This window comes from Prunus persica, chromosome G1 (assembly GCF_000346465.2).
Source record: "Prunus persica cultivar Lovell chromosome G1, Prunus_persica_NCBIv2, whole genome shotgun sequence".
NCBI lineage: Eukaryota > Viridiplantae > Streptophyta > Magnoliopsida > Rosales > Rosaceae > Prunus > Prunus persica.
The window spans coordinates 20,866,113-20,884,848 of record NC_034009.1 but is presented as its reverse complement, the minus strand read 5'-3'; the positions used below and the strand labels follow the sequence as shown (position 1 = coordinate 20,884,848).

The window sequence follows — 18,736 nt, the reverse complement described above, 5'->3', positions numbered from 1 at the left end:
GCTGCTTGCCTACTTCTCAGAATCGATGACATTGTGAGTGGGATGAAGAAGAAGCAGCCTCCTGGTGCCAAAGCTCCTTCCAAGCCTCAAGTTGAGACAGAAGGCGATGCAGATAATGAGCAAATAATTCCGGAGTGCTTATGGAGAGCACGTGGTTATCTCAGTTTGAATGAAGTTTTGCTTTAAAGAAGAAAAAAAGGAGCATTATAAGTTTGATGAGGATATTTTATAGGTTTGTAATGTCACCTTAACTTGGTAGTGTGTGTTTTGTCCCTCTTCTTTCTTTCTCAATCGACGAGGGGTTGGAAAGAAGAGAAGTCTTCTTATTGGAGAATGCTAATGTTAGTTTCACATGTCATCTGTGTATCGAACACAATTTCTTTGTTCAACTTCGTGGATTGGCACAGTGGAGCTTATTTCTACCATTCTTCTGAATGATTGTTAACAGTCCAAACTTAGTTATTGACACAAATATGTACTTTTCTAAAAGTAAGAAAACAAAAAGTTTTTCATGGCCAAGCATCAATTTTAATAAGCCAGTGTGGCACCTAAAACACACAACGTACGGCACTGTACACAAACTTGTGGAGGAAAGGATTCATATTGAGCATCTATTTTATCCACTTAGGGAGAGTAAGAATTGATCTTGTCACTCCCATATTCAGCCAATATGCCACGTATTGATTCAAAGCAGAGCTTAAAAATGAAACGAAAGCAGATAAAAAACCCTAGACACGGCCAGCTGATGCAACTGAAATTGGCAAATAGCAAAGATGACATGAAGTCTGGGACTTCACAAGCGAGGCTGAACGAGGATGAAGCTGTGAGGGTTGCATACAAGCATGGGACGCCTCTTGAAGGAGGCAAAATTGGTGATTCTGTGCCTGTGGATTTATTTTCCAGTCCTCATCATATTCCAAAGTAGGGCAATATGCCTACAATACAAAGGCAATACGAAGGCAATACGAAGGCAATATGACCACAATAAATATACAATACGAAGGCAATAGTAGGGCAATATGGCCACAATAAATATACAATACGAAGGCAATAGTAGGGCAATATAAGTACAATATAAAGGCAATATTAGGGCAATATACATACAATACATACACATTACAGTATTAAGGGAATACAAACACAATACAAATGCAATATGAAGTCAATGTACATACAATACATACACATTACAGACAACATTTCACACATGCGAAAGAAATCGCCTCCCAAACTGAACAATACTATCTATCCCGCGAAGGGAAAATGAAGGCAACAAAAGATCCATGTACTCGGGTGAGATGAACTGAAGCAGCATTCACCGTTACTACAGGTCCATCAAAAGATCCCTGTCTTTGTCCTTTCTTCTCGCTGCATGCACGAGGCTATGATGAGCCATTCCATCAGAACCCATATTCAGTACCTGCCAGACACCAGCTACATCAATTTCACTCCAATTGTGGTCTGGTGAGATGACCGAAGCATAATCTCGGAACATTTCGAAGCCGTTGTTGAAACATTCAACCATTTCATGGTTATATTCTTCAGATTGTGTGAATGTTTCGAGGGCATTTTTCTTTGTGTCTTCCAATTTCAACTTCAAGGACTCTAACTCTTTGCTCCGACTTTTTGCTTTAAGAGCTTGCTTCACCTCTCCAGCGTATGCTTTGTTCAACTTGTTGGCCAAGTTTCCCATAACTTGCCATGAATATCGCACTTACTCTCCCACCAATCCGTTGCCTTTGACATATATTGGTGGTGGTGCTTGACGGCAGAGATTTTGTCAAGCGGATCATGAGTGTCAGCCTCACTTCCAGATGAAGTGGGATCATGATTGGGAGTCCGAGGTGGAGATGGGAATGGCACATGCCAGGGCTGGTCCCCCGGGTAACTCACATGCTCGTTAGGAGGGCGTACATCTGACATGTTGAAGTATTACTGGGGACAATTCACAGCTGTTGCCTGCAACCAAACAAATAGAGGTACATTCAGTCTCCAGTTGTAAACGACTATATGGTTAGGTTGAGTGGAGAATATTTGCCTTTCAGTAAGACTAATTACCTTTCCCGTTAAGAAGGTGCCTCTGTTGCAGTTCTATATAGGAAGGTTCAGTTATATGTACGAACTTATATGAGGTAAATTGGGTTTTGTGTTGGTGCATTAAATTGATGGGATTCAAAACTACACCATTAACTCCTTGGCTGTAAGTTACAGCAGTACAACATGACATTAACAACAATAAAATTGGCTTCCAAACGACAAAAAACCAAACCTGAATGGGAGATAGGAAATTGTGGATTGGAACCCAAAATAGGACTATGTAAGTAAGCATTTATTGCGAATTTCAGAACACAAAATTGGAAAATAGGAAAATAGCAAAACACGAAAATTGGAAATTTGGAAAAGTGAAAACTTAAAACTTGGATATGGGAAATAAGGAAACTTGGAAAATTGGAAATTGAAGAAATGGAAAATTAGAAAATTGGAAATACGAAAAAATGGAAAGTTGGAAAATTGGAAAATTGGAAAATTGGAAAAAGGAAATAAGGAAAAATTGGAAACAGGAAACTAGGCAATAGGATCAAATGACAGTTGGAAAATTCGAAAATTGGAAAAAGGAAATAAGGAAAAATTGGAAACAGGAAAGTAGGCAATATGATCAAATGACAGTTGAAAAATAGGAAAATTGGAAAAAGGAAAAAAGGACACTTGGAAAATAGGAAATTTGGAAATTGTAAATTGGAAAAGAAAGCAACTTGGAAAATTGGAAAATTTGAAATTGGACAAAACGAAACTTGGAAAATAGGAAAATAGGAAAATAGGAAAATAGGCAAAAAGGAAATAGGAAATAAAGGAAACTCTGAAAACATGAAAAGTCGAAAATTCGAAATAGTAAATAAGAAAAAAGGACACTTGGAAAATAGGCAAATAAGCAAATTGGGACATTGAAAATTGGAAAATTGGAAAAATGGAATATTGGATAACTGGATAAATGAAAAATAGGAAATAAGGCAACTTGGAAAATAGCAAAATTGGAAATTGAACAAAAGGACAGTTACCAAAATGAAAAATTTGAAATTGGAAAAAAAGGAACTTAGAAAATAGTCGAATTGGAAATAAAAACATTGGATAATTGGACAAAATGTTAAATTTTGAAAAATGGAAATAGGAAACAGGGACACATGGAAAATCAGAAAACTGGAAACGAATTGAAATTGTGGAAATGGGAAATAAGACAATTACCATATTGGACAATTTTAATGACTGTCTGAATTAGGCAAAGTAGGCAACTTTTTTTAAGTACATAATGGGGGGAAATGGGAACATTGAAAAATTGGACAACTGGAAATAGAACAAAAGGAAACTTAGGAAATTGCACAATAGGAAAATAGGGAATAGGAAAAAATAATGAAAAATTGAAAAATTGGATGACACATGGAAAATAGGAAAATATGAAAAATGGCAAAATGGAAACGAATTGAGATTGCTGAAATGAGAAATCAGACAATAACCATTATTGGTCAATTCGAATGAGGTGGTGAATTAGGCAAATAGGCAACTCCCTTATTTCAAATACATAATGGGAAAATTACCAAGTTCGGAACGTCCAACATACAAATATATTACAAAAAGGCATAAAGTCAACCTGGGTAATAACTCCCGCCCATACTATCCCGCCCAATACTATCCCGCCTAACACTCCCGCCAATCCCTCCCGCCAATTACTCCCCCTAATCCCTCCCGCCAATAACTCTCTGACTTACTGGTTTGGTCATTAAAACCTGCCTATATTAATCAACCCAGCTGTTTGGCTCAGAAAACTTCCATCACATTAACTGCTGCTTACAGTCATTACCTTCCCCACTGATTTCACTCACATCGCATTTAGTCCCCTGTTGTTCCAAGGAAGTTGTAGACCAGGCAACAATAAATATCAAAGACCATGGACCATAACCTCACACCAAACCCAACGCTTTCAATTACTGAAGGAGGGGAGACTGAAACAGAAGCCAAGTCACCGAATTCACTCCCTGCAGACTTGGTCCATGGCATACAGCAATGTCGAGGCAATACCATGTTTTGGAAAAATCTTCATGCAGAGATAGTTTCAAAAATTGTGGAGGGCCAAGCTAGATGGGGTGTCATAAAAAACCGCACAATTCGCTCTCGTTATCATGCGCGCATGCATCTCCTACATATAAAGAGAATGAAATAAAAAATTGAAATTGTCCCTGCCACTGCAATTATGGTATTCAAGGAATCAGAAGCAATGGCCAAGTTGAAGCAAGAACAAGTGCAAAGGGGATTCGAACTATTTCGTAAATTTGCAAAAATTGTGGATCCGGCAGGAAACTGGGCCAACATCACTGTGGCCGGGGTCATGAATTTCATGGGTCGCGGTCACCGCACTTGAAGAGTATGCAACTTCGAATTTGTCAGCAGCAGGGAAATGGAACTATGAGGTGGCGTATTTTTGTATTATGTAACGATGGGGTGGCCTGTTGTTGTATTATGTAAGTTTGGAAATAGGATTTTATGGAATGATGAAGCCTCATTTTGTAGGGAAATGGAACTATGAGGTGGCGTATTTTTGTATTATGTAACGATGGGGTGGCCTGTTGTTGTATTATGTAAGTTTGGAAATAGGATTTTATGGAATGATGAAGCCTGTTGTTGTATTTGTATTTATGCGTATACAGTTTATCGGTCTCCAGTTCTGTGGCGATATAGCAGCAATAAATATGCAATAAATATGCGGATAGTGGCAATATTATGTCAATATCAGTACAATAGAGTGGTGATAGAGATACAATATGATCCTATTACAGGACGTACTGCATCAGAATAAGTTTTAAATTATATGGTCCAAAAAAATACTAATAAATAAACAAAAAAGTAATTACAACCTGGAAAAAAGGATGAATTATACATCCCTTAAAAGACAGATGGCCTACAGTACAGACCTTCAAAATGAACTCTATATATATATAATGCATGCCTTGTAGCACCATCACATCCCCCCCTAAATTACAGAAACATGACACCCCAAAACCTCATGCTCCTTCCTCTTTCAACCCCTAAATTATCCATTGGATGCCCAATACTAGATCACTGCTTGGGGGGTGGGATACCCTGCAAGTCCATAACAGAATTAGTAGGGGAGAGTGGTTCTGGGAAGACGCAGCTTTGTCTCCAACTTACGGTACGAGCTCAGCTCCCACCCTCACATGGCGGACTAGAGGGCTCCTCCGTCTACATATTCACAGAATTCAGCTTCCCATTTCGTCGATTGCAACAACTAGGCAACCTTTATCATGCATCATACCCCAACTTAATAAGGTTGGAGCCATTGGAAGACATATATGTTCATGGTGTTCATGATGCTCAAGAACTCATCCATGTCCTTGGAGACATAGAAGCATTTATTGCCATTGATCACACCCGCCTACCTGTGAAACTCATTGTCATTGATTCCATTGCTGCATTGTTCCGATCACAGTATCAGACAACACCGGCAGATTTGAAACGGCGGTCTGAAATGTTCTTCAACATATCTGGGACATTGAAGGGTTTAGCAAATAAGTTTGGGTTGGCGTTGGTTGTCACCAACCAAGTGGTGGATTTTATTGGGCCACATGATGGAGTGAATGGGGTGAGGTTGGGAAACTTGGAGTCCCTGGACACATCAGGCAGACGGGTGAGTCCAGCTTTGGGATTGGCTTGGGCACATTGCATAAATTCAAGAGTGTTCTTGGCAAGACATGAGCAATCTATTGAGGTTGACATTCGTAATGCTCCTTCAACAAGTATATGCAGTCAAACACACAGGACATTTCACCTTGTATTTGCCCCACATCTGGCCTATGCATCGGCCGAATTTGTAATAAAAAAAGAAGGTATAGTCGGAGTATCACAGTAACTGTGTAATATAGGAATTCTAAGAACTTTAATGTTTAGGATCCATTTGGAATTACATTCCAGTCCCTTTAATTTCGCACTGAAATTATAATAGCAATCTGGAGGCAATACCGGTACAATAAAAGGTCAATATAATAGCAATCTGTCAGCAATACAGCATGCTATAGCAATGCAACCCAAATAATGCAAATTTAAAAGAATTCCCATTCACCATAACACGAAACCCACCACAAATAAAAGTAGAGTTTACATGACCTACTAAACATTCCAGTCCCATCAATTTCGCACTGAAATTATAATAGCAATCTGAAAGCAATACCGGTACAATAAAAGGTCAATATAATAGCAATCTGTCAGCAATACAGCATGCTGTAGCAATGCAACCCAAATAATGCAAATTTAAAAGAATTCCCATTCACCATACCACGAAACCCACCACAAATAAAAGTAGAGTTGACATGACCTACTAAAGCAACACAAATCATATTGTCTAAGCTACATTGCGCAATGGAATATTGCTTTTACAGGTGCTTTTATTGTGGCCTGCAGAACCGCACCTTGAGCACTTTCTTCTAATGGTGCCCTCTCCTTGCGAGGGAATTCTTAACTTCTTTCGTCTGCCTGGCATGACCCTTGCCATGGGAGGCAGCACAACTCGACTTCAAACATCTTCAGGAGTATCCCACATTCCGTGAGGTTGTACCGGGTAGATGCTATCCGAATAAGCATCCATCCAGGTTTTCCGAGTGTAATACCGAGAAGCCTTTGTGTATACACTTACTTTCAAGAAGCGGCAAACTGCAACTACATGCTTGCAAGGTAGCTGCTCAAGCTGAAACTTTCTACAACTACAACTGTTGTTCGTCAAATCTACGAGGCCGTCCATATCACCGTCCAAAACATTATACTGTGCATTATTAACTTTAACCACATTCATCCTTGCAGCATCCTCCAACCTGTTCCTCAACTTCTTCTCTCCAAAATTGGGGCACAATGTTGTTGTGCAATTCAAAGCCAACTCACGACGTTCGGTGAACCATTTCACAAGGAGATTAACAATTTCCCCTAGCAAATGAACCACTGGCAGCATTCTTGCAAACCTAAGGACTGAGTTGATTGACTCCGCAATATTTGTTGTCATTACATTGTAGCGGCGTCCATCCATGTGAGCTCTAGACCACTTATGTAACCCTGCCTCTTCAAGATATTGAGCAACATGTTCCTTTCGCTTTATCTTGCGAAAATGACAATCAAATTCAGCAATGGAATAAGATTTCGCAGCCTTCTCAAAGTGCATAAGTATGTGATCACGCTTTTTCAACTTGCAAGTGCGTTTCATGTTCCCCTTCATATGATAAAAGCATATGCCATGTTGTGCAGTTGGAAAAATTTTGTTCCACACATTCTCTATGCTAACATTGCGATCAGAAATAATAACAAGATTGGGACACTCACCAATGGCTTCATGAAGTTTAGTGAAAAACCAATGCCATGATGCATCCGTCTCCAAATCCCCGATCCCAAAAGCAAGAGGATATATATTTCGATTACCATCGAATGCATTTGCTACAAACATAACACCCTTGTACTTGGATTTTAAATGAGTGGCATCCACGGCTATCACTGGGCGCATGGAAGAACGGAACCCTCTAATACATGCGCCAACCGCCATAAATAAATACACAAAGTGATTGTTCTCATCAGTTCGGATGTGTGTTTTTGTGCCGGGATTCATACGCTCCAATTCATAGCAATAAGCTGGAAGGATATAATATGCCTCCTCCGCTGATCCTCTAATGGACAATAGAGCTAACTCCCTTGCTTTCCAAGCTTTCGAATAATGGATGGTGCAACCAAAGTTGTGTTTCACATCTCTCATAATGTCACTTGGTGTGTATATTGTCCGACAATCCTTCAACTTCCTTTTAAGTGAAGTGGCTACAAGTGCTGCGGTTGCTTGACGATGCTTGTCACTTACGAACCTCAAATCACATTCATGGACAGTTGTACACCTCACAATCATGAAGCTGTATTCTCCAATTCTCGATGCTCGGACCCGCCATGGGCATGGACGTTGACAACAAACCACAAGCAACCTCTTAGTGCAAGAGAATTGCACCTTAAATTCAAAGTGGCCTCTTAATGCCGTCAACCGTAACTCCGTTAACAATGCTTTCTTACTAGAGAAAATTTGCCCAACTGTAATTTTTGGATTCCAATCGCTTCGTGAAAACCCGCTGTCCAAATATGCTTCTTCATCATTTACACCGACTGCATTATACCGATTTTGTTCACCCATTTGACTCCAATAATGTTGACGAGTGGGTTCAGATTCTCCTCCTAAACGTATTTTTGGCAACTGGGCAGCTGTGTTCAAGCACCCCAAATTAGGAGGGGCAGAGTACACTGACACTTCATTTCTTTCAGTACCATTATCACCACCATGCATCTCCTCCACCTCGCTAAAATCAATCATATCCATAAAATCTGTCCCTACTTCACCTCCCAAATAAGTGACATTTGTATTATTCCAAGTTACTTCATTGCTTTCAACAATGGCAACTGAAGAATGACCCATCCGACTACTATCTGTCGTGATATGCATCTATGAACTACATCATTTGTCAGTCCTTTATCTTCTATACTCACGAGTAAGGGAGCTAGTTTTGAAGGTGTTACCTCGGAATTGTACTTCATAAAAAAATTGACATCATCATCGTCCTCAATCTTTATGTGCTTCCACTCATTCGAGGCCACCAAAACTGAGAATTTTAAGCAAACCTTGTCTTCCCTGCTGTTTGTATTACCAATCTGATGCACACGGTCCAACAGTTCAGCAAAATTGATGGTCCGTGGAACTATTAAGCCTTTTGAGTCACCCCCTTCGTATTTGCACATCTTCTTCGAGGTGACCCATTTTCCATTGTAGCACACGAGAATAACAATTGTCTCCATTTCTGACCATGACAAAACAACATTTCATTCACACAATATAACCACAATAACCATACAATACAATAGCAATATAACCACAATATAACAGCAATATATAGGCAATATAATGGCAATATAACAGCAATACGACTGTAAAATAAGAGGAACACATCAGAATCACACTATACAGATCTACTACATCAAATAGAAATTCCCAAGTTTCAAGATTCACATATCCAGACCAATCTAAATGCAATTGGTACAAACCCAGATGAATGAGCATGAATATTCAACAAAACCTAACCCAAATAAATTAAAGCTAAAACGAATTTAACACAAACCCAAACAATCAAACTATAACCCATTTCACATAATACTGATATTAAGAAAATAACCATCAACACTACCTTTTCGAGGTCGGCAATCCAGTAGAGCTTCAAGGTTGCAAGCAGTTATTCAGAAGACATAGCTAAAGGGAGGGGTTCGCGATTCCAAACAGAGAGCAAGAGATCGAATAGGGGAGAAAGGGACATAACGAAGCTAGAGAGAGACAGCTGCGCTATGAGAAACAGAGCAAAGAGAGAGACAGAGAGAGAGCCAAGAGAGAGAGAGCCAAGAGCGAGAGAGCCAAGATAGAGAGAGCCAAGAGAGACACAGAGAGCTGTGATAGACAGATACCAAAGAGAAAGAGAGCTGTGCCAGAGAGAGAGAGAGAGAGAGCTGTGTGAGCTTCTTCTCTCTAAAATTTTTGAACTTGTGAAAAATCAGCAATAAGTGGGCAATAATTTTATATTTATAGGTGATAGTTGTACAAAAATTGGGAAGGGATGATATTTTTAATTAAAATTATGAAATGGGTGTCATTTAGGGCTATTTCCCAAAAATGTTTATAACCCGTATTATAACTGATGAGCACATAATTATTACATTTGTTATCCCTAAATTTATATTGTTAGTGCTTTAGTTAATTTTATTTAAGCTTTTTAATTCATTTTTTAATCTTTTTAGGTGGAGCATCCAAACAACTAACAAATGCAGTTGGAGTTTGGGAGTAAACAAATAGATGAATGAAGAAGGGGTGATGGCATTGATATAAATAAAACAAAACCACGAAGTGTGGCCAGCCACTAGCAAGCAATATTATAAGCACATGCTCTTGAAGTGTGGCAACCAAACAAATAAGGATGAAGATTTGGAGGGTGCTGCCAGAGCTAGAGTGAAATGAACAGACAAAGCAAATTGGTAATTGGCTTGGCTGCAAGTGGAAGACATATTCAATTCATGAATAGAGGGATTTGAAACAAAATCCCATTTTCCTATAAATAGAGAAGTCCTCCACAATATTCAAAACACACCAAACTCCACAACTTCTTGAGCTTTCTCTCCTTCCTCCATCTTTATAGTTCTAAATTTCGATTTTAGTTTTATTTTATTTTACGGGGAACAAACTCCCTAGCTAAGGAGAAAGCTTTTAATATCAGTGTGTAATTTTTATTACTTTGACCCAAACTTAAGTTTTCATGTGAATTTGTAGTTTTTTTTTAGCTAATTGATGAATGTTTGATAATCTATTTCATGGGTTCAATCGTATTTTTCCCATTGTATAATAAAAAAATTAATGCATTGAAAAGAGGAGAGATGTAATAACCCGATCCTAAATTAATATTTAATTATTTATGTAAAAGAGAATTTTATCCCAAGAATATTTTAATAGGCTTAAAGTTGGCTTTTTGTTCGGGAAAGATTTTGGGGAATTGAATGGCACCATGACATAGATCGCGTCATATGAGCCTGTAAACATGTAGTGGGCTCAAATCAGGGTTATAACGAAGAAGTTACGATCAATGGAAGTGCAATGACACAACCGTAAATATTGCGAAGTCAGAATTTTTAAAAATCCAGATTTTTTCCTCTCTCTCCCCCCTGGGAAACAACCCTCCTCACTCTCTATCTCTCTCTCTCTCTCTCTCTCTCTCTCTCTCTCTCTCTCTCTCTCTCTCTCTCTCTCTCGCACATGTAATATCCACCCTTGAAAACCTCAGATTTCTCCAGATTTTGGAATCAAAAATTGACCAAAAACTGTCAATTTCGCCGGATTTTACATAAACTTTCCGACGTTCGTTCCGGCGATTCCCCCCACCAAATTTGTCGATCCAGGTATGCTTTCTCATCCTTTCAACGTGACTTAGCTGATGGTTGGGTTGGTTCGAATCGAATTTGAAGTTTTAAAACTTAAAGACTTAAAGTTTGGGCTGGTTTTCGGATCGAGTTTCCGGCAAGTAACGATCACTTTTTGGCCATGGTCCAAGAACAAAAATTGCTCTACTCATTGTCCTAATCACGTAAGTATAGGTATTGTGGGGTGTTTCGGGAATTTTCTTGTGGTTGGAATTTCTCAAGACACCAACGGGCTGCTAGCGCGTATGGCAGCACGTGGGCCATGTCTGGGTGGTCAGTTTGGTCCTAAAATAATCCTCATGTCATCCCGAGCAAGGTGGTATGCTTAGATTTGAATTTGCTTATCATTTGAAGGTCGAACGGATTTTTACATATTAGGTGATATTCGAGTTCGACTTGTTCAGACCGTTGAATCGACTCCAGTTTCAAATATGTTGATCTAGGAACCTCTAGGATCGTGTAGGTTCTCAAGGATTGGGAATCGAAGTTCCGGATATTCTGTACCAATGATTTAAAGTTACATAAAACGGTAACCATCCGATCGGTAACCATCCGATCTGTAGCAATCCGCCCACTCGATTGAGACCAAACTCTCGGGACATGTTAACTAGATCTTGTCAGACTTATAGAAATGTTCAGATCAGAAGTCGAAGGCTATGAGCCCCACGGGCCCAAGTGGTCAATTCCGCAATCGGGGTCAATCCAACTGTTGGATCGTGACGAGACTTTTAGAATGAGCTGAACTTTTGGTTATGGACCAATAGGAATTGGTAAATAAAAAATTGAGGTCGTGAGCCCTATTAGTACAGTGAATTTAGATTGTGGGCTTTGTCGGCTCGGTTGAGGCCATTAGTAGTTTTCTTTAAGAGAATTTTGTTGTTCTTTCTTTCTTTGTAATTGGAGGGTTGTTTTAGAATGATATCCTACTATGGAAGATTTTTTAAACGTTATTGAGTTATTATGCAATCACTTCTACTTTTTGAGCATTTTATATTATGTTTAGTTGTGAAGAGTTGGGAATGGTTTGTTAATCAGATTTTGAAAGAATAATATTAATTAAATATCTAAGTATATGTCTATATTTAATATATACTCAGTGGTTTGAAAATGATGAATTATGGACACTAGTTCTCAACAATATGTGGTGCAATTTAAATGTAGTTGAGAACTGATTTTTGAAAAGTTGAGAAAAGATTTGGAAAATGGATTTGTGGAATAAGGAAAATTTTATAATAAGTTTTGGAATATGGTTTTCAAACCCACCACAGGAGTGCCTCCCCTCAGTTGTTTTTGGAATAGTTTAGTCATTTATGATAATGTCCCACGAGTCTCGAGGATGCCTGAACCGTGTGGTGAGAGGGTATGCGATCTCGGGCTGACAACGTGTCCCCCGAGTTCTGTGAGGTTATGCGTTCTTGGGCTGACTACATGTCCCCCTGAGTTCTGTGAGGATGCAACAGACATGGTACTTGGAATTGACGTAATATTAGTGGAATTTTGAGATGTTTTAAACTAAAATTGATTATTTTATCTCGATACTTATTGGTGAAGGTTTTAATACATGTTTTCCGATTTAAGAGACAAGGATTGAGAGTTTTCTAAGTTTTAAGGATTTTATATATTTCACAATTATTTACTTAAGTGATGAATTTATTTTTACATGTGAAAGAGGGAAACACGTTTTATTTAAATTGTTGATATTGACATTAAGGTTTCACGTGGTCAATGCTATTTTAATAATTTTCTCATTTTCCTACTTATCTGTAATAATAATTTTCTCATTCTCATTATGCACGTATGGGATAAGTGGAAGATTGTTCTGAAATCAATAGCCTTTGCTTGAGTTTCAGCTGATTGATTTCAATTACTTATGAAGGTTTTGAATTTCATTTGATTAAGTTACCTCTGTATACTTATAATTTATGTTGAAAGTTGGAGAAATGAATGGTTTTGTTCTTCATTTGCGTACATGAGCTTTATGTGAGTTTTGAAGGAAAGATTAAAAGTGTTTTGTGAGCTTGTTTGTTTTTATATATAGTTTACGCAAGTAAAATATAAATTAATTTATGGACTTGAGGAAATTTTTTGAGTGGCCTATTTATGTGCAAGTATGAACTGCTTTGAGAGTTGGGAAAGTTGGAAAGCATAGTTTTGGAGTTTGTGAATATTATTGAGCATATCACTAATATGAGAACATGGATTAATTTGAAAATTACATTGAAAAATAACAATTGATAAAGATATACAAGTCCAAATATAAAAAGCGAAAGAATTACGTGTGGCTTGATCCCTTGATAAGGGTACGTAGGCAACCTAGAGTTACCAGGTGCAACCACAGAAACAAGTGCTAAAAATTTGCTTAGTTTGGTCATATTGGCAATTGATAATGTATCCATGCTATTGTAAGAGTTGAAACCAGATTCAGATGGCTGAATGATTTATGTGGTATAATGAGGTTTGAGGCCATTCAAATTTATTTGTCTGATGCTTTGCTGAACGATTGAGATTTGATTTTCAACTTTAACTGCATATTTTTTACAGGTGGAATTTTTTTTGGGAAATGTCCGTTTTTCAGGGGAGACCATGCCAGTTTTCTAGCATAAGTTAAATCTTGAGGGTATTTTTGTTTTGTGGTTCAAAGTAAGAAGGGTAGTTTGGACAATTGTACCTGACACCTATCAGGTGTTGGACATGCATAGGGTTCGACACATATTCCATAGTGGAATTTGGGTCGGGCCCTGTCAAGAGAATTACTAAAATTAATAGAATTTCAATGAAGACTATTTTTTGAAAGTTTGTTGCCAATGGTACAAGTTATGCTTAGAATACTTCTAAAGGAAATTAAAAAGAGCTTTAATTAGTTTGAACAACTACAATGGAAAATATTTCGCTGATCAAATTAATAAGAGTTGCATGCTTATATTAAAAGTGGAACCACAACGCTTTAGTGTTTTAATCAATTAAATTTTCTTTAAATCAAATTTTGCTTAAATATACTTCTCTATTTTAATTGTTATGTTTTAGCAATGTGATTTTCTTTACATTGCTCTCCGTGTATATAACACTCAGACTTCTAAACTACACTGCTATACGACACCTCCCCTTAAGTTTTGCAAGCGGTCAATCAATTGGCACTGTTACCAGGGAGTGGCTAGTCAAAGGGTACAAAGATCCCCTTGGTTGAAGGTTTGCTAGTTATGTGAAATTCTTCACATCTGGTACACTCTTTCCAAACTCATCTAATTGTTAATATTTTTTTAATATATTTTTTATTGTTTTGTTTTTGTTTTTTGTTTTTATTTACTTTATGCGACCTAGGGACCATCTAGGAAGATTTATTAAAAAGTCTGAAATTGTTAATTTAGAACATTTTGCTTCAACTTCTTCACATGAAACTGTTCGCCCGTTTTATGTTTGTTCATGTGATGGTAGGGTAAAGTTCCCCATTGCCTTAAGAATCATTGACTGGTCAACAAGTCAACTTTCTTTAGTGTGCGAGCGTGCCACTGTTAGCAATGAAAATCCTAACAGACTTCTTACAAATAGATTAACTTGAGCCCCAAGTTACTGACTTCTAAACAAGCGATTGTGAATTTGAGTGAGGAATATCTCCCAAGTAAGTTCTTTTCTTGCCTCAGTCTGGGGAGGACTTCACAATTTTTCACTGTATAAAAATGGTAGTTCTTGTTGGAAAAAATGATGATAAAACGAACTGTTTTTAGGCATAAGTGCCTTTTACAAAACTCAAAAGGAAAAAACCAACTCTAGAAAGACAAACAGAAGGCTGGACTTCCATTTTTGCCTAGATAGATGCTTCTGATCCGGTTTGGACTGGGTATGCCTGTACTGAACTGGATTGTCAACAGCTTCAACTATCAAGTTTTAGCTGTAAATCGATACCAAAGTTCGAGTTTGGCAGAGCTTTAATCTATTTCAAGCCTTGGAAGGCTTTTTGAACGGGCAGAATTGTGGCATCTTCAGTATGAAAGGGGCAGGAGTGGTTGGACTGAGGATTACTGAGTTGGAACTGCACTGTGGTACCTGTTCTGCTTGATCAGGGCCCTCCATAAATTTGTTGAGGTTATCATATTGTGAAACCCGAACTCTGCTTGGTTTGGCTTTTACTGAACCAAATTTATAACGAGAGAAATCTCGTTTTGAATGACTTATTTTTCTAAATCTAAAACTTGGAAGTTTTGACTTGTAGCTGGCTTCTCTCTTGTGGCTCAATGAGCTTTTGGTTGCTCCAATTTGTTTGAAGGTTCTTTGAGATCAAGTGATCATTTTGCATTTTTGTCTTTGATTGATTTTTTTGACTGTGTGATTGTCCCCTTGCTCTGTTCACCCTCTCCTATATTTATAAGAAAATATTTTGGAGTGGGGTTTCTAATTCTTTTAATAGTGGGGGGCAAAAATTCTCAAAAGATCTTTCATTTTTAAATGCAAAGAATAGGGAGTTTTATCAATTATGGCAGATAAGCCCTCAATAGTCAGTTCCTAAAGTCAATCACTTCCCAGATCTTTCATTTTTAAATGCAAAGAATAGGGGATTTTATCAATTATGGCAGATAAGCCCTCAATAGTCAGTTCCTAAGTCAATCACTTCCCTGTTTTTCTTGAAAGAAAACCTAACCCTTCTTCCAATTTAACTGCTCTCTGTAAGAGCTCAGACTGTGATGGTTAGTTTTATTTTCTAGATGAACAACTCCTTGCACCCTACTTATCTCCCAAGACGCAGTCTGCTTATCTCTTGAAAATGGTGCCTTCTTTGGAGTTGAAATTTCTCTGAATATATAAAAGGGATTTTAGTCTCTTCTCTGTCTGTGAAAGACAGGAGAAATCTTGTTGCAAGACTACCTTCATTAATTCTCTGTCAAATTCTCTTGTGACTTAGTTGAAATAGGTGACTTAGTTGAAATAGTTGACTTTTCAAAGTCAGGTATTCACGTGGGTTCTGAGAATAGACCTTCCAAAAAATCTGATGATCTTTTACTCTAGGCTTTGAGATCAATGGTGAGTATTCAAAAGCTGGGCTTTGAGATCAATTCTTCTTTCAAGATCTGCTTCAGTGGTCAATTGCCATTTAATTTTGACGTTTTTACAATTCTGCCATTTTCGTAAAAGATATGGGAAAGCCCAGTCCTTTGTTCTTTTGTTCTGTGCGCCTTTCTTTGCGAAGATGGGCTTGCGCGTGAATTTTTTTTTGGTCCAAACAGAAACATCGACAAATTTGAAAGCATGGCAGAAATTGTGAATAATGATGAAGAAATTGTAAATAATGAACAAGAGGCTAATTCTCAGATTGGGAATAATGAAATTCCCATAAGAGAAGAAGTAGTTGCATCTACAACTTTAGAGACATTATGGCATCCTATTCGTGCACCAAATCCTTCATGCACCATGTTCCCACCTAACATGCTAAATTATGATTTTAAAACTGGAATGATTCAATTGCTACCTATTTTTCAAGGCATGGAAAGTGAAAATCCATACGTGCATGTTAGGGAATTTGAAGAAGCTATTGGCACCTTTTACAATGGTCAACGTGATAGGATTAATTTCATAAGGTTAAATTTTTTTCCATTTTCTTTAAAAGAAAAAGCAAAAAGTTGGCTATATTCCTTAAGGACTAAGTCTATAGGTTCTTGGGTGGAGATGACTCAAGCATTTTCTAAAAAATATTTTCCTAATCACAAGACAATTGCCCTTAAGAAAAGAATCTCAAATTTCTCTCATAACGAAAATGAAACTTTATATCAAACTTGGGAAAAATTTAAAGAGCTTTTGAATTTGTGTCCACACCATGGCTTTGAAAACTGGCATCTAGCTAGTTATATCTAAGAGGGACTTCTCCTTCGTGATCGCCAATTTGTTGAGTCTATGTGAAATGGAAATTTTATGCATAAAGACCCTGATGATGCCTTAGAATTTTTGGATGAAATTGCTGAAAAAGCTCATCAATGGACTGTGCCCAGTCCAGTTGAGACCACTGATCGGTCAAGAATTGCCACATCTTCTACTAATAAAGGAATTTATCAATTAAAAGAAGAAGATGATTGGAAATTAAAATTTGAGGTTTTTACTAAAGAGATAGCTGCTTTGAAAATGGAAAAATCAAATTTGCCTCAACCTGTTTATCTAGCTGATGTCAATCAAGTATGTGATTCTTGTTATGAGATTGGTAATATTGTTAAAAATTGTCCAATTTTTCAAAAAATGAAAGGAGCTTATGAGGAGCATTGTGCTGCTGGTGGAAACTTCAAACAACAATATTCTCCTTTTTTCAACATTTACAATCCAGCAACAAGGAATCATCAAAACTTTCGTTGGAGCAATGATTCACAACCTCAAGTAAGTGATAGAAATTCTTTCATCATCAGTTTCCTGCAACTAATGCCTTTAATGCTAGACCTTCTTTGAGCGATACTCTTCAAGCATTTATGCAAGAACAACAGAAGCAAAGTCAAAGGTATGATACCTTGTTTGTTCAATTGGTTGAATAAAATAAAGAATGTTAATTCATGTGAAACCTCAATTGAACATGCTTAGTCTGTCATTACTCTTAGAAGTGGTAAAATAATTGACAACACACCTTCACCAAAGGAAGTTGAAGAATCTAAGAATAATGATGAACTAAACAAGTCCAAATTGAGTCAATCAAATGAATATCATTTTCCTGCTCCTTTTCCCCAAGCTTTAAATCCTTTAAAGAAATTGAATCAAAATTCTGAAATTTTGGATGTCTTTAAAGAACTCAAAGTTAATATTCCTCTATCAGATGCTATTAAACAGATCCTTTCTTATGCTAAATTTTTAAAAGATCTGTGCACATTTAAAAGAAAGCATCAAGTGAAGAAAACTGCATTTTTGACTGAACATGTGAGTTCATTGTTGCAACATAAGGTCCTTCCTAAATACAAAGATCAAGGAAGTCCCACTCTTTCATGTGTAATTGGAAAAAATTACATCAATTGTGCTTTGCTTGATTTGGGGGCTAGTGTAAATTTATTGCCCTATTCAGTATATTTGCAGAGGTCTTGGTGAATTGAAGCCCACAACAATGAAGTTACAACTTGCTGATCGTTCTGTACGAATGCTGAGAGGGGTAATTGAGGATGTATTGGTCCAAGTGGACAAATTTTACTACCCTGTTGACTTTGTTATTTTGGATACATAACCTGTTTTTCATTCTGAAAATGAAATTCCTATCATTTTAGGACGTCCCTTCCTTGCTACATTTGACGCACACACCAGTTGTAGGAGTGGAGTAATGAAACTTATTTTTGCCAACATGACATTGAAAATTAACGTTTTTTAATGTTTTCAGGAGACCTTATCAAGCTGATGAATGTGCAGTGGTGAACTTGATTGAAGCTCTTGTGTGGTATTTCTGAACCTTTGGAGGCTCTTTTATTGAATTCTAATGAATCTGAATTACTTGAGGATCCAGAAATTGCTTATCTGAATTCATTGTTTAATTCCTTGTAGATTGATAAATGGACGCCAAGGTTTGAGAAGCTTCCACCTCGAAAGGAAAAGACATTGCCATGAAATGTGGAAGTTCTTAAGCCATAATTGAAGCCTTTACCCACGGGACTTAAACATGCATTCTTGGGGTCTAACAACACTTTTCCAGTGGTAATATCATCTGAACTTGACTCTTTGCAAGAAGGTAAGTTACTTAATGTATTGAATTATCATAGATTTT

The 18,736-nt window shown here is 37.5% G+C and overlaps 2 protein-coding genes across 2 annotated transcripts; one reads left to right on the top strand and one right to left on the bottom strand.

Moving 5' to 3' along the window:
- On the top strand, nucleotides 4,308-5,917 carry LOC109946755 (DNA repair protein XRCC3 homolog). The gene has a single exon (XM_020555470.1). The coding sequence runs from the start codon at nucleotides 5,036-5,038 to the stop codon at nucleotides 5,915-5,917; it is 882 nt and encodes a 293-aa protein (XP_020411059.1). The 5' UTR covers nucleotides 4,308-5,035.
- On the bottom strand, nucleotides 6,578-8,215 carry LOC109946753. The gene has a single exon (XM_020555465.1). It carries the CDS (start codon nucleotides 8,213-8,215, stop codon nucleotides 6,578-6,580), a length of 1,638 nt encoding a protein of 545 aa, XP_020411054.1.